We start from the raw sequence: 18454 nt of genomic DNA on the forward strand, positions 1-18454 counted from the left end.
CTGTGTTTCCCACCAGAGAACAAGACACTGGCTACATGTCGATTTCACCAGCAGCAAAGATCAGCGTCTGAGCTAGAGGATTTCCCGCTGGAGATCTCCAGGGGATGCGGAGGTAACTCAGTCTGGAGGGTTTATAGCTAGGCCAAGCCTGTTAGCACAGTCATTCTTCACACGCTCCCAGCAGTTTGTGAGTTATGCACACAATGGATGTTGATACCCGCCTATTATGCAATGTGCGTTGATTTCAGCTCCTACAACAAACACTCTACACAAAAAGGTGATCGAATCAGAAATCACTCTACAAAAGCACGTTACATATATACATGTAGCCAGCTATCAGCAGGAGGCAAGGAAAATGAAAAGTTTGCCCCTTACATGTACTGCTGCCAGGGAATCCTACCACCTCTCTCCTTCCCCGCCCCCACCCCCCACCCCAAGACACAAATGTCTAGATACATGTATTCAAAAAACCAACAAGCTGCCAACAAATAGTTCTATTTACATCTGTATAAGACATCATTTGCACTATACACTGGTGTGTGAATGGCAAAGAAAAAACAACCAACTTTAATTAATACATATACACTGAAACCCTTGTTAAACTAATGAAGAATTGAAATTAAATTACACTTGCCCTTTTGGGAGCTAAAAGTCGACAGCTTACAGATAACAGCAGTGTAGAAGTTAATCCGTACTGACATGCACAAAGCCAAAATTACACGTGCATTACACGTACACCAGCAAACACGTACATGTACATCACCAAATATGCACACGCACACGTCTATGTACATGTACATCAGCAAACATGCACACATACACGTGCATGTATGACCAAATCAACATTGTCAGCACGGCGCAATGAACGAGGAGCCGATCACCGATGCAGTCACTATGAATTCAAGTCCAGCTCATTCAACATTTCAAATAAAATATTCAACCCTTTGGCATTAAATAGAATTACACACATACATGAAGTAAAATCATGTAAAACTGAAACTGAAAAAACTCACTGACTGAGATAACTCAATAACTGTACCAGCAGCTGCTACATCACCTGTCTGTCTTTAGTGAATACGAAGTCAGGAGGTCTGGCCGGCCAATGTCACGTACATCACGGATATATACGTACATGTACATGCATTTCCACAGCACAATCTCTATCACAACTGATCAGGACAACTAAAGGGGAAATCCATCCAATAATAGCCCGGCTACTAATGAGCAATCTGCATGCTTGCCTTTGAAATTGTCACTAACGACCTAAACCTGAAATGGACACCTTCGTTTAGGTCTAATTACTGCAGACAGCGTCAGTTATATGTGACTTTTTACCTTCTCCCGCATCAGACGACTAACACTTCAACCATGGGCATTCCTCCAATCACTGAGCAAGCCACGTACAGCATGAAAACAAAGACTGCATCAAACACAACATTGATGAACAATGTTTTACACTTCACTGAGTTTAATGAACAAAGAGAAAAATTTTTTCCTCTTACTTTCGTTATTACTCCCATACAGGTGTACAACAGAGTCCCTCCGGATACACATGTGTGTACACAGTTTAACCTTGTCTGAGCTTACATGTACAGGTGTATTACTAACATACAGGTGTACAACAGAGTCTCTCCAGACAAACGTGTGTACACTGTTAAACCTTGTCTGAGCTTACATGTACAGGTGTATTGCTAACATACAGGTATACAACAGTGTCTCTCCAGATACACATGTGTGCACACTGTTAAACCTTGTCTGAGCTTACATGTACAGGCGTATAGCTAACATACAGGTGTACAACAGAGTCTCTCCAGACAAACGTTTGTACACTGTTAAACCTTGTCTGAACTTACATGTACAGGTGTATTACTAAATGCAGGAGTACAACAGAGTCTCTCCAGATACACATGTGAGTACACTGTTAAACCTTGTCTGACCTTACATGTACAGGCGTATAGCTAACATACAGGTGTACAATAGAGTCTCTCCAGACAAATGTTTGTACACTGTTAAACCTTGTCTGAACTTACATGTACAGGTGTATTACTAACTGCAGGAGTACAACAGAGTCTCTCCAGATACACATGTGAGTACACTGTTAAACCTTGTCTGAGCTTACATGTACAGGCGTATTGCTAACATACAGGTGTACAACAGAGTCTCTCCAGACAAATGTTTGTACACTGTTAAACCTTGTCTGAACTTACATGTACAGGTGTATTGCTAACATACAGGTGTACAACAGAGTCTCTCCAGATACACATGTGAGTACACTGTTAAACCTTGTCTGAACTTACATGTACAGGTGTATTACTAACGTACAGGTGTACAACAGAGTGTGTCCAGATACATGTGTGTACACAGTTTAACTTTGTCTGAACTTACATGTACAGGTGTATTACTAACATACAGGTGTACAACAGAGTCTCTTCAGATACACATGTGTGTACACAGTTTAACCTTGTCTGAACTTACATGTACAGGTGTATTACTAACATACAGGTGTACAACAGAGTCTCTCCAGACAAACGTTTGTACACTGTTAAACCTTGTCTGAACTTACATGTACAAGTGTATTACTAGCATACAGGTGTACAACAGAGTGTGTCCAGATACATGTGTGTACACAGTTTAACCTTGTCTGAACTTACATGTACAGGTGTATTACTAACGTACAGGTGTAGAACAGAGTCTCTCCAGATACACATGTGTGTACACTGTTAAACCTTGTCTGAGCTTACATGTACAGGCGTATTGCTAACATACAGGTGTACAACAGAGTCTCTCCAGATACACATGTGAGTAAACTATTAAACCTTGTCTGAACTTACATGTACAGGTGTATTACTAACGTACAGGTGTACAACAGAGTGTGTCCAGATACACATGTGAGTACACTGTTAAACCTTGTCTGAGCTTATATGTACAGGTGTATTACTAACATACAGGTGTACAACAGAGTGTGTCCAGATACATGTGTGTACACAGTTTAACCTTGTCTGAGCTTACATGTACAGGCGTATTGCTAACATACAGGTGTACAACAGAGTGTGTCCAGATACATGAGTGTACACTGTTAAACCTTGTCTGAGCTTACATGTACAGGCGTATTGCTAACATACAGGTGTACAACAGAGTCTCTCCAGATACACATGTGTGTACACTGTTAAACCTTGTCTGAGCTTACACGTACAGGCGTATTGCTAACATAGAGGTGTACAACAGAGTCTCTCCAGATACACATGTGTGCACACTGTTAAACCTTGTCTGAGCTTACACGTACAGGCGTATTGCTAACATACAGGTGTACAACAGAGTCTCTCCAGATACACATGTGAGTAAACTATTAAACCTTGTCTGAGCTTACATGTACAGGTGTATTACTAACGTACAGGAGTACAACAGAGTGTGTCCAGATACATGTATGTACACAGTTTAACCTTGTCTGAGCTTACATGTACAGGTGTATTACTAACGTACAGGAGTACAACAGAGTGTGTCCAGATACATGTGTGTACACAGTTTAACCTTGTCTGAACTTACATGTACAGGTGTATTACTAACGTACAGGAGTACAACAGAGTGTGTCCAGATACATGTGTGTACACAGTTTAACCTTGTCTGAACTTACACGTACATCAGATTCATTCAAGCTACATGTACATTTCTGCCTCCATGGACATATACATATATATACCTCAGCAATTTTTAATTTATAGACAGGTGCCATGATCTGGTCTAAATTTAAGATACTGTATATGCCTTTTTATTCGTGTGGTACTGGCGTTCAGGGATTTAACAGCAAACACATTTCCACGAAAATAAGTGGAATCGACTATAAAAAAACAGGTAAGTAATTTATTAATGTAGCAGTTAAAGTTATAAATTCGTTAACAAGCACTACAGTTCTAATACTTTTTCAAACACCATCATTAGAAATACCTAATTAAAACGTATTCCGGCTTTCACAAATCCAGCTTACTTGATCGTCAGTTAATCTTGCTTTCTTTTAAGGAGGCTTAGGCGTGCCTGGAGTTTCTGCACTTCAAACTTCCTTTTCATTTCTGAGAAATTGACTCAAATCTGTCACAGTTCACTCAAAGATTCACTCGTACTGCTAATGCATGAGTATTAAACATGAGAATAATAATAATAATAATAATGCATGAGAATAATAATAATTATTCATATCAGATTTAATCCTTATTTGTCTCCCGGAGTAAGTGACACGAATACTTGCTCACACAACAGGTAAGGGATTTGTCTTTTAAAGATTAACAGTCTTCAAAAGATTAAAAGCTTAGGAGGATTAACTTCCTTTGTCTGATCAATTTACTGTATTGCATAGAATTTTTGTCACACCTTACAGGTACAAAGAAGTTTAAATGATAACATTGTTACTTGAATGCTTGAGTTCCTTTATTACTTGACGTTTCTGTATTGATGTTTGATTTTCGTTTATTGGTTGTCCAAAAATTCTGTTAAGATCAGCGAAAACTGATTCCCGCGAACGTCCACGAAAATTGAAGCCCGCAAATAAAAGGGCATTTACAGTATGTTGAAATACAGGTATATAGTATGGACTTCTACAGCACTAGCATGAGAATATAGGCTAATTTGTCTTATACTTGTTTCCTGCGTACATGTAAGTCCAAGAAAATCATCCATAATTAATGATGACAAACAAATAGTACGCACGCTGCATACTTACGGAAACCACATTGTACAAGTGCTTAATAATATGAACATGTACACGAAGACCTGTAAGTTTCTTCTTTCAGAGGCATTTAGGAATTGGGATGGTATAGATTGACAGAGGCATTACTTATGGATAACAATTCCTGGATTTATTGTGTTGGTGACGTTTCGATGTAGGTTCAAACCATATGACGTCTTCTCATATATAACCATATATGGTTTGATAATGATGTAAGAACCTACATCGAAATGTCACCAACACAATAAATCAAGGAGTTGTTATCCATAAGTAATGCCTCTGTCAATCTAGACCTGAAAGTTGTCACAATAAACAAGAGCCTCTACATTTCGCTCCTGTATATGAACATGTGAACATGTATCAATATTTCTCATTTGTCACTACAACTTTCTAATTACAGATACTGTAGATATTGCATTCAACATACATATATACTGTGCATGTAAATCCACCCCCCTTCCCCCGTTTGCATTCCTGTCTTCTCCGTATATCGACCTGACATGTATTTTAAAATAAAATTCTAAACTACTGTAAATCAACCTTGTTGAACTGTTGTATAATATCTCCACTAATTAACCAAGGATTTTATATTGCCCAAGAAACTGAGATGGGAAGACCTTGAATTCACAAAATAGAAAAACAAATCCTCTTTTCAAAAAGCTTTAAACAGATATATACAGCATGTTACTACTTGGGCATAAGATATCTAAGTTTAAAGTGTATAAATCTCTGATACAATGGTGATATGGTGCTAATTAATGCAATGAAATGATAAATACGCCACAAAAGTGCATTTTTCGGCAAATAAATCTCACAAAATAGTATTTTTGGTGCTGAAACAAATTCCCCAACAGAATATCATCCCATGTTCCAAGCAAACCTCAGAACACCTTTCTAAAATCAACAGAGCTCACTCCATTGCTCCACTGTAATCCCCATTTCGTTACACATATATGGCAGGGGGTCCATGATATCCAGAGCAGGCCCATGTAATCACTCCAAAATTCACACAAAAATTTGCGAAACAGACCATCACTCGATCCAGAACTAAGACGCCAAGAAAAGCATTATAAGTTGAAAACAAAAAGGCTGATCCAATATTGAAATCCATGCCTGTAATCTGAAGGGGCTAAATCCAATCAAAATCATGTCAATCAAGGCTTTAGGCAGATCGGTCAAGACTTGCGGCAGCAGCAGCAAGCCAATGTGCGAGGAGCAGCATGCCTAAATCTGTATCTGTACCAGAGAAGAAAGCAAGGATTGTCCTGATGTCCAGAAACCATTTAAATCCCTCTCAATCCAGTGTAAGGATATTAATCAAGATAAAAACAAATCCTGTCTTCAACCATAAGCACTGCTGTCATGGCTGTGGATATGAACGTGAAGGCAATGCTGAAAGTGACGTGACCAAATGCAGCTGGAAATATGGATATTGGACATAAAACATTCTAAGATACATACAAAACTGCATATCTGCACACACTGGTATATTAAACTTGACACCAACATTCATGCAGTCATACGTGTATGTATATAAAGTGACTGAGGTTGAAAGGCCTAGTTTTAAGAGTCAAAATGTACCAAAGTATTTCATCTGAAGTTTAGCATATTTCAAGTGACATGTTTTACTTGATTCTGATATATTCATGCACTTTGCATTCCCAAATAATTTTTTTTTTTGGTGAAGTTGAAGTAATTTCTTATCACAAAAACTTTGTGTTGGGATAAAGAGTGTTATTTAAATGCCTTTGTGTGATTCTGCACTTTTACATACCAATCTATAGGTTAAATATCATACTGTAAATCTTCAACCTTTTTTTCAATCTCTTGACCACTTTTTTTCCGTGGAATTTATGCACATGAAACGGACACAGAGCACCGGGTGCCACATAAATTAACAGCTAACCGCAGGTGGATGCACCCTAATTCTGCTAATATTTGGCACAGATATTAGTGGTGTTGAAAGTGGAATGTTACACTGATTTATCAGCCTTTTGGAAAAGATACAGGTGTGTTGTTCATTAAATGGTCTAACTCAATATTCTTCCTAGAGTTACATATATATTGGCTAAAATGAGCAGACCTGGTGTCCCAAATTTTGGAAAAAATAGGGTACATTTACAGGTACATGTACAATATAGATTCATGTGTACACTAATTTGTGAGGAGAAATCGACAGTAAAGTTCATGCAGCCATCACTAGAGTCAGTTTTAATAGAACATCTGGCTAACACAACATCAAATGAAACAGACACAGAGCACCTGCTGCACCAGAATATTTATCATGCTTAATGACAAGTGAAATGTACAGGTGCACGCCCATATAACAGGAAAGTTCCACTTGTCGTTTTCCTATCTCACATGTATGACAGGAATTTACATACACAGAGCAGCCCCTGTGACAGATCTAACATTTACCGTGCTCATTTCCAGGTGAAGGTACACATACATGTCAATATTACAGAAAAGTACAAGTACCACTTGTCAGTTTACTGTCTGGCATGTATGACATGAAATTGACACAGTGCACCTGCAGCAAAATTAGAATCCACAGCACAACATGTCTACAGCTCGAAGAAGCTGATTTGGTAAGAGCTACACACATGTAGGCTGACATGTAGCTCAGGCTTAGAAAAATCAGTCACAACTGGTCCGTGTACAGCATTAGGACATGTCAGATGTTTGTGAACTTTGCTATTAATGTGGATCTGCCTGCTTCTGCGGACTTCAAACACATATACTGGTACATGACAAAGACCACCTGTCTGACGGCCCAACACTGCTGATCCAACTACCAGACTTACTTGTATCTATAGTACCAGAAAGTTGATTTATCAAGCCACTGAGCAGGCAGAACAAAATTCCATAGTATGCGAGATGTATGACATCCTCCCAGCTGACAGCCAGACACTGATGATATATACCAGAACGGACTTTCACTACAGAATTCTGCAGGGAATTGTAGTACATCACCATCAAATGACTCGGAATTGTCTTAAAGATGCCATTTATACTTATACCGGAGAATATGGGTCAGGTGAAATTCCATCATTCTGGTGCTCATTATAACCATACTATAAACAGCTCTGACACACAGTCTACACAATTCATGGATGGTTTCTGTTTTCATACAATGTACTGACATAGCAGTAGCTTAGGCTTATTACAAAGGAGTTAAAGCTTGCACATACAGAGCGTATATACGAATTTCCGTCTGTCCAACACCTACAGCATGTCCTAGAGATCCAAAAACAAAAAACTCCGCCAGAACTCACTCAATAGACATGCACAATGTAGTCCAGAATGTTCCACCTGACCTGGTGCATGACCTCAAATTTCACACACAAACAAAAACAGAGAGCATAGCAGGTGTCTTGAAACCTTTTGACACAGATACACAAATTGACCACAACACCTGAACATGTTGTTGTGTTGACTATAACACTTTAGAGCACTCGGCCAACATAGCTATAATAAACTGCACCAACAGTGGCCAATACATTTAACTGAAGTGCACTGTATTTACTGATTTATTCATCCACTGGGAGTTTTACACTATACTGGGCACTCAGGATGTTTGACTTATACAACAGCAACTGGTGATATGGTGGTAGTAAATTGGGCTTGGAAGTCTACGACCACCATCCACAGGTTGCTGGGAGACCTGCCCACCTATGATCAGACAGGAAGCCAGCAGGATTCTAGATCCTTCAAGGTGATTGCGTTGGTCAGGGGCTCCTGGGTCACTGCCCACTAAGGCACGGAGGCCCCCAGCTGGAGGATATCTACGGTAATTTAGCCCATTATTACAAAAAGTGTATCCCATGATTCCTTGTGTCTGGTTGTGATTCTTGGTAACTGGAAACAGCTGGGGGTCAGTGGGGATCAGTGGGGGCTGAGGAGTGTGTTTACAAGATTGTATATGCCTGTGACAAGATCATAATGCTGAGTGGCAAAACACTTTAGTGAGCAACAAAATGTTAGCACAAGTACCATCTCTAAATATCGTCCACCAGAATGCATGTTTCACGTGTGGTCTGCAAGAGTACGTTGTGCCAAAACAGGTGGACTGATGTTAGTAAAAAAAAAGGTGTGAATCCTTACGCCTAACTGTCAAGTACACACAAGTTTAAAGGGGGAGGGAGAGGGGATAATATCTCATATGTCATGGGGCCCCCAACTCAGATTGTGCCGAAGTAACCGACGGGGGAAATTTTACATCATTTTCTGCAAGTTACTGCACAGGTCGAACAAAAAAAAATTTTTTTTCGACGACCGACAGACCCAACCTTGAGAACAAGTCAATAGCTCGTTACGCAAAACCAATAATGTTTTAATGAGGCTTTAGATGGCAGCCAGACTGTCCCTGGGGATTATTGCCCAGCCGGGGGATGATCACTGTCCCCTGTCATCTCCACTGGCAACTCAAATCAGCTAAACTTTACAGCCAGAAATTTTTGGCTAAACTCTGCATGATTTACGCTATATTTAGACACATGTATTTAGATGTATGAGCCACGTATGTGTTGAAAACAATGTATAAACAAGTAACTGTTTTGTAATCACATTACTGAGATTTGATTATGAAATATCTGCATCTAGATGCACACAGGAATGTTTTTATCCCTGGCAGTTCAAAGTTTCAACCTGTCTTCGCAGTGTGAATTTTTTCCCAGCAAACACTGCTGCTTTTGTGACGCAGGAGATTAATTATCAAACCGTTTACGGGTCAGACTCCCACCTCAACTTCACATCTGTCCGCCAAAACTTCCTGCGTGTGCAGGAATAAACTGACATGGGGTGATCTGTGGATTAGCAAAATCCTGATCCACACTTCTGACCCACTCAGGCTAACACCTGGGGTTTTATATGTGCCTGCTTAGATTACCTGCCAGACTGAGGACATGAGCAATCTCCAGATTAAAAACAGCAATTTCTAGATTAAAACAGCACACATGTCAAGTCCCTGTGATGTCTACAGGTATTTGGGCATGTAATTTTGTCAACAAGGTGCAGTACACATGTACTGTACATGTACCTCATGCAAGTATTTACACTACTTCTCTTCAAATGATTTTCAGTGCAATAGACATTCTTTAATCTTTGACACGTGATACGTTTGACAAATAAAAACCACAGACCTCTGGCGTCTGTACGGATGCATAGTGACTCTAAAATCCCTGACGAAGGCAAACCCTGAAAACTATCTCTACACCCTGGCACATTTTTACAATACAGTATAATATGGAACGTTGCCTCAGAAATTTTCCTGTGCACGCACATGAACTCTGTATTCTATATCTTTTACATACATATATATCATACAAATACTTCCCAAACTGTGATATCTACAGTGTGTATCCCAGAATAAGCTTCACACACATCTACAGATTGATCACTTTAAATATACAAAGCCTGAGAAATAAGGCCGTCTCATTTCCAAGCCACTTTAATACAGTAACCACACAGGGTGTTTCTGCCTCTTAGAGAACTCCCTATGGACAAGCCAAAGACTGTCTGAGAGAAACCTGAGTAATACATTCTGTTTTCACTCTGATAAAGCCTTTGTCATCTGTGATTAGCACTGTGACCTGTGCCCTCATCAGCACAGTGATCAGTGCCCTCATCAGCACAGTGCCCTAGCTCATCAGCACAGTGATCAGTGCCCTCATCAGCACTGTGACCTGTGCCCTCATCAGCACAGTGATCAGTGCCCTCATCAGTACAATGACCAGTGCCCTCATCATAGCTCATCAGCACAGTGATCAGTGCCCTCATCAGCACAGTGATCAGTGCCCTCATCAGCACCATAACCAAAGCAATCATCAGCACTGTAACCATTACTGATTCAGCACAGTGATCACTCCTTCATCAGCACGGTGACCAGTGCTTCAACAGCAAAGTGACCAGTGCTTCATCGGCACAGTCGCCAGCACATCATCAGCACTGTGACCAGTGCTCACATCAGCACTGTGACCAGTGCCCAAGTCAGCACCGTGACAAGTGCCCAAGTCAGCATTGTGACCAGTGCCCAAGTCAGCAACATGACCAGTGCTCAAGTCATCAGCATGACCAGTGCCCTCTTCAGCACTGTGACCAGTGCCCTCTTCAGCACTGTGACCAGTGCCCAAGTCAGCACTGTGACCAGTGCCCAAGTCAGCACTTTTGGTATTATTACCATCATCAGTAAAAATCACAAACTAACTCTGCCAGGTGAGAACACACCAATACCGCAGCACAAACAAATGTCAGACAGTTCCTGTCATGTCATGCTCTACAAAGCAGGTCTAGTATAACAGGAGTTTCATGATACGCCAGTCATGAAGAGTGAAAAACCTGTTAATTTCGTCGCACTGTGACTCAGCTTCAGTAGGCTTCTGCTCTGGCAGGATAGGACAGTTTTACAACTCTAAACAAAATGGTTCTCCACATGTTGTGGTGGCAGAAGGGCGGGCAGACAGACAGACAGACAGACAGACAGACAGATAGACAGACCAGCAATCATAACACCCCATATAATGCAGGCATATACAAACACACCTCCATGACAAGACAGAAGGACAGACACACAGAAGGACACAGACAGACCAACAGACAGACAGACCAACAACCACAATACCACCCATAATGTGGGTGTATACAAACACACTTCCATGACAAGACAGAAGGACAGACACACAGAAGGACACAGACAGACCAACAGACAGACAGACCAACAACCACACTACCACCCATAATGTGGGTGTATACAAACACACTTCCATGACAAGACAGAAGGACAGACACACAGAAGGACACAGACAGACCAACAGACAGACAGACCAACAACCACAATACCACCCATAATATGGGTGTATACAAACACACTTCCATGACAAGACAGAAGGACAGACACACAGAAGGACACAGACAGACCAACAGACAGACAGACCAACAACCACAATACCACCCATAATATGGGTGTATACAAACACACTTCCATGACAAGACAGAAGGACAGACACACAGAAGGACACAGACAGACCAACAGACAGACAGACCAACAACCACAATACCACCCATAATGTGGGTGTATACAAACACACTTCCATGACAAGACAGAAGGACAGACACACAGAAGGACACAGACAGACCAACAGACAGACAGACCAACAACCACACTACCACCCATAATGTGGGTGTATACAAACACACTTCCATGACAAGACAGAAGGACAGACACACAGAAGGACACAGACAGACCAACAGACAGACAGACCAACAGCCACACTACCACCCACAATGTGGGTGTATACAAACACACCTCCATGACCAGCCAGACTTAATCCCTTTAGGCCTTTAGGCCCTAATCGCCTTTAGGGTTAACAGAAGGACAGATAGACACAAGGACACACAGATAGACAGACAGACAGACAAAAAACCACAATAACACCCATAATGTGGGTGTATACAGACAAGCATACATACCTCCATGACAAGCCAGACTTGATCCTCGCCCTTAGGGTCACACTTCAGGTAGAGGCCGTGAAACTTGGGCATGTTAGGGTGGTTCCCCAGGTCCCGCAGTATCACATACTCTTCCTCGATCTCCTCTATGACTTCATGGACGGATTCCATCACTTTGATGGCCACAGGCAAACCTAGGATTACAAAGCACGCATCTCAGTCACACCAATACATGTGCATGTACATGCATCTGAATGGAATGCCACAGAGAAAAAATTTGAGGCTTTGTTATTTTTTCCCCAAACACTTCTTTTTTGAACCAATGTTTTTTTTTCTTTTTGAATTCTGCAGAATGTTTACTGGTGTTTATTTTTGCTTTGTTATAGGGTCAAAGACTCGCATGTTTCCTCTTCGTCTAAAATGGCTTTTCTCATGCTAGATTTACTTTTAACCTGCTGTTTATTTTTGCTTTGTTATAGGGTCAAAGACTCGCATGTTTCCTCTTCGTCTAAAATGGCTTTTCTCATTCTAGATTTACTTTTATCCTGCTGTTTATTTTTGCTTTGTTATAGGGTCAAAGACTCGCATGTTTCCTCTTCGTCTAAAATGGCTTTTCTCATGCTAAATTTACTTTTAACCTGCTGTTTATTTTTGCTTTGTTATAGGGTCAAAGACTCGCATGTTTCCTCTTCGTCTAAAATGGCTTTTCTCATTCTAGATTTACTTTTATCCTGCTGTTTATTTTTGCTTTGTTATAGGGTCAAAGACTCGCATGTTTCCTCTTCGTCTAAAATGGCTTTTCTCATGCTAGATTTATTTTTTGATCTAAGATTTCATTTCTTCCCCTGATTTCACAGAAAGCCATAACATTCATGATGGAAATTCTGTCGAGAAGCTACTTTTTTATTAGGCTGATTTATTTATTTCTTTGACCGGAGTTTTAGGCCTTACTCATGAATAGTTCCTCAACACAACAGCGGCGAGCATTATGGTGGGAGGAAACCAAACACCCACAGCCGTCCACAGGTTGCTGACAGGCTTTCCCACGTACAAACGGAGAGGAAGCCAGCATGAGCTGGACTTGAACTCGCATTATCACATTCGTGAGAGGATCCTGGGTCATTGTGCTGTGCTAGCACACTAATTGCTCTTATTAGATTTGTGTTTCACTCTAATCTTATGGTTATTTCATTTAAAGCTACCCTATACTTTACTTATTTAACTGTTACTTGGGAATTTTCATAGTATTCTCTGTTTACAGTCAACAAGGTTACATCAAAAGACATATCCTGTACAGTCTGTCAGCCAAAATTTCTTCCCTTGTACCTCAACTCCGGAAATTCCATTAGAGTTATCCCCCCTTAATCAGACTATTTCCCAAATATATAGACAAGCACATCGTACTGTTACCAACAAAAACTTATTGTTTGGCAATAAGCATGATAAGGCTACAGACTTTAAGATTTGTAAGGTAATAAAAAAATACATATAGAAGAACAGGTATTGGCTATGTTGTTACTTGGTTTCAAAACTGGGTTAGGACAATTAAACCTTTGTACACAATGAACATTTCAGGAATACCTCTGTCTTTCTATAACAATTAATCCAGCTTCGAAAGACCTTTATCACAAATTTTGTAATTTATGTTATTAATTTGCTTGGTAGATGCAAGATAAAAATGTTCACTTAAAAACTTGCTGACATTTAGAGATCTATATGTAGCGTAGCTGGGGCTGGAATCCACCAGGTGACCTCACTAATAGGAGAATTTTGAGTTCGAACTTTTCAGTTGTTGAAGGTAAAAACAGTCCTCCTGTATGATCTGACTAGTGCAAAATGTTACAGAACCTCTGTAGATATCAATTTCCTGCCCGTTGACTTACCATGCTCAAGAGGTACAGATCACGCCACTTTCCTGTAGAAACTTTACAAGTTCACAAGCATTTGGCTTCTCAATTTTCTCCAGCATTTGTTTACTCCGAACAATTTTTTTTCAAAACTTCTACCTTACGCCCATGTTATAGTAAATGTGATCCCGCAAAATCTGCCTAACAATTCTGACAGCTCACATGGTCAGCAGGACTTTTTCTACCTTTAGTGATAAAAGAGTTTGAAATCACAAATTCCTTGTTGAAGGCTATTGCCAGTTAGTCTGTAAAACGTCTTTGATCCATATTTGCGTGTACAATGTATGCTTATTTTCTGTAGTCAAATTTCATCCTCCTGACAGAATATGAATGCTTGGCATATTTTTATTTTAATACAGAGTAAATGATGTGGCCTAACACATAAAAGCACAAAATAGCTTCTCAGTTTTCTTCTTTGTTGGGAAAGTTGGATGGCACTAAGCTAATCCTGTGTACAAATTATATGTATGTTGATCAATGATAGCATTTTCAGATATTTCTGACCATCGATGGAAAATATGTATAAAATAAAGGTGTTCTTAAAAAATATAAAATATGCTTCAAAAATCTCTATCTCTTTATTTTTTTTTTTTTTTTTTGGCACATCGATACCTTTCTTTATCTTCCATAAGACCATAATCTTCATTCTGAAGTACTTTTTCATGAATTCTTCAACGCTTAACTTAAAAAATGTGTTCTTGTCATTCTTCTGAAGATGGCGTTAGATTTCCACTACAGCCCTACCCCAGTCTTACCTGTTTGTTTGTTGTAACCCTCAAACACCTCTCCATACGTCCCCTCTCCAATGGTCTCCCTCAGCCCCCAGATCTCCGTGGGGTCCTGAAGTTTGTGGAACTGAATCTCCTTGGAGTATTGAGAGTATATAGTCAGCATTGTGGAGTTTGCCATGGCAACTGTTATATCTGCAGCCAATGGGCTGCCTTGATCTGAACACCCGTAATATAAGAGTTGTCTCCCTTGAGTCTTCACATCATGTCATGATGTTAGTTGGGAGGGGAAAGTCTGAAAAAAAACAGTGGGCCAAAGGTAAGTTAAAATGTAAATTGGGAATGCATAATAGTTTGCAGGTACAAATAAATACAAGGGGTGGATTCCAAACAAGTGATTTTTGACTTCATAAACAACATGCACAAAAGCTCAATACATGTGAAATCCTGCCAAAAAATACCACATTCAACTGTCATTTTTAAGTAAAAAATGAACCACATTAAAAGATACGATGTCAGAAATTCACCCCACCAACCAACCAACCAACCGAACGACTGACTGACTGACCGACCGACCGTCAGACAGCATACATGTACACAGACACTACAGCCTAGCGCACACGGACAACATCTATTGTCGAAAGTCGGATTTTCAGATCCTGGTGTCAAATGATATGGAATATCATTTACTCGCACAGGAGTCACATTTGTTGTCCATCTTCGTAGATTACAGTGGTAAAAGATGGTCAGAAGGTACATTCAAGTTCATGTGATCCCAAAACATTGTGTCACACCTTCCATTTTATATGTACTCACATGACATTTCCCTAGACACTGATTGGTCAATGTAGACGAAAACCATCCCAAAAGATCCAGATTGCCCCCAGACAAGTGGAATCTTGTGCCCGGCTCATTTCTTTCTGGATTTGTTTTTGTCCAAAGTTAAACAAACTGAACCTTTGGATGAAGTGTTCCAGACTCAGGAATTCTTGATGTGGTTATGCGCACATGAGTAAATTTTGAGGATTTTTATGTGGTCTGGATCAAGATATCTCGTTTTCGACAACAAGTTGTCCCTGTGCACTAAGCTTTAATATACATATTGTGCTGCTTGTCATATGTGAAACCTCAACAATGATCCCATTGCAAGAACATCAAACTGTGATGGATTTGGTACCACTAACATGTACTGTATTGCAGTAATTGTGTAATTTTTACCATTAACTGAAGTCCTGAAATAAGCTTCATTTAAATCAAATTTCCATAACTGAATTTATTAAAAACTACCTTTGAGGGATTCTGGGAACAAGCAATATGCATATGCTGAAATAAAATCGTTTAAAAACCCCACATCAATGGACATATTGATTAGTAACGGTTCTAAATCCAGTGCACACCATATCATATCTATCACGTACATGTCATATCTATCACGTACATGTCCTATCTACCACGTACATGTCCTATCTATCACGTACATGTCCTATCTACCACGTACATGTCCTATCTACCACGTACATCTCACATCTATCACCTACATGTCCTATCTATCACGTACATGTCCTATCTACCACGTACATGTCCTATCTACCACGTACATGTCATATCTACCACGTACATATCATATCTACCACGTACATATCATATCTATCACGTACATGTCCTATCTACCACGTACATGTCCTATCTACCACGTACATGTCCTATCTACCACGTACATGTCCTATCTATCACGTACATGTCATATCTATCACGTACATGTCATATCATATCTATCACGTACATGTCATATCTATCACGTACATGTCATATCTATCACGTACATGTCCTATCTACCACGTACATGTCATATCTATCACGTACATGTCCTATCTACCACGTACATGTCATATCTATCACGTACATGTCATATCTATCACGTACATGTCATATCTATCACGTACATGTCCTATCTACCACGTACATGTCATATCTATCACGCACATGTCATATCTATCACGCACATGTCCTATCTACCACGTACATGTCCTATCTACCACGCACATGCCCTATCTACCACGCACATGTCATATCTATCACGTACATGTCATATCTACCACATACATGTCATATCTATCACGTACATGTCCTATCTACCACGTACATGTCATATCTATCACGTACATGTCATATCTATCACGTACATGTCCTATCTACCACGTACATGTCCTATCTACCACGTACATGTCATATCTATCACGTACATGTCATATCTATCACGTACATGTCATATCATATCTATCACGTACATGTCATATCTATCACGTACATGTCCTATCTACCACGTACATGTCCTATCTACCACGTACATGTCATATCTATCACGTACATGTCCTATCTACCACGTACATGTCCTATCTACCACGTACATGTCATATCTATCACGTACATGTCATATCTACCACGTACATGTCATATCTATCACGTACATGTCCCATCTACCACGTACATGTCATTTGCAGAGAATTTTAACAAACCCTGTTAGCCAGAACTTCAATCAATCTACACCTACTACAGTACCTATAAATCTCAAATCTGGCAAGTGCTGACATCAGCATGCCTGTTGTGTGTTTTCAATTCATAAAAGGAATTATAAAATTAATGCCTCTTCAGCATCCTGATTTTATACAGCCAAGATGATATCTGGAAAGCAGCAGTCTATTAGCGAGGCACTATCAGTGGAAAATCAATGCAAACCCATAGAAATGCAATGCATTAATTTTATAAAAATGATACCAATCAACAACTGAATTACACATTCCCACATAGGAACATCAAGCTAAGGTAAACCATATTAGGCACTGGCATGGCACAAAGCTTGACAGTCTTATACATGTACATTAGCAGGATTACAGGAATAACATTTTACTGTAATAGGCCATTAAGCCAAGGTAAACCATGTTAGGCACTGGCATGGCACAAAGCTTGACAGTCTTACACATGTACATTAGCAGGATTACAGGAATAACATTTTACTGTAATAGGCCATTAAGCTAAGGTAAACCATGTTAGGTATGGGCATGGCACAAAGCTTGACAGTCTTATACATGTACATTAGCAGGATTACAGGAATAACATTTTACTGTAATAGGCCATTAAGCTAAGGTAAACCATGTTAGGCACTGGCATGGCACAAGGCTCAGCAGTCTTATACATGTACAATGGGTAGGATTACAGGAATAACATTTTACTGTAATAGGCCATTAAGCCAAGGTAAACCATGTTAGGCACTGGCATGGCACAAAGCTTGACAGTCTTACACATGTACATTAGCAGGATTACAGGAATAACATTTTACTGTAATAGGCCATTAAGCCAAGGTAAACCATGTTAGCCACTGGCATGGCACAAGGGATCCCCTGACCGATCCCCACATCAATATGTACATGTACCCGTACTCAGATCATGACAGCATTCCTTTTGGCATTATCACAAGGACTGCATGCAGACTGGGTATCAATTTTTTACACGGAATTCTCTCCATATGAAAAAAATATAACACATGTACATGCATGTAAAGTTAAAACTGTCCGAACTCAAAAATATTTCAGCCTGCGGATGGTAATGATTGCCCTCCTCAAGACTCTGCTTGGTTTCCTCTGGCGTACCATAATGCT

At 39.9% G+C, this 18454-nt stretch overlaps 1 protein-coding gene across 2 annotated transcripts in view; it reads right to left on the reverse strand.

Moving 5' to 3' along the window:
- LOC135464659 (myosin-IIIb-like) overlaps nt 1-15076 on the reverse strand; it is a 70463-nt gene extending 55387 nt beyond the window's left edge. For both annotated transcript variants that reach the window (XM_064742145.1, XM_064742144.1), the window contains exons 1-2: nt 14826-15076; nt 12185-12357 (exon numbers count right to left, since the gene is read on the reverse strand). In XM_064742145.1, coding sequence (XP_064598215.1) covers nt 12185-12357; nt 14826-14979 — 327 coding nt within the window. In that variant the 5' untranslated portion in view covers nt 14980-15076. The remainder of the gene's footprint in view (nt 1-12184; nt 12358-14825) is intronic.
- Between the last annotated feature and the right edge of the window lie 3378 nt (nt 15077-18454).

Source organism: Liolophura sinensis, chromosome 4 (genome assembly GCF_032854445.1).
Source record: "Liolophura sinensis isolate JHLJ2023 chromosome 4, CUHK_Ljap_v2, whole genome shotgun sequence".
Classification (NCBI taxonomy): domain Eukaryota; kingdom Metazoa; phylum Mollusca; class Polyplacophora; order Chitonida; family Chitonidae; genus Liolophura; species Liolophura sinensis.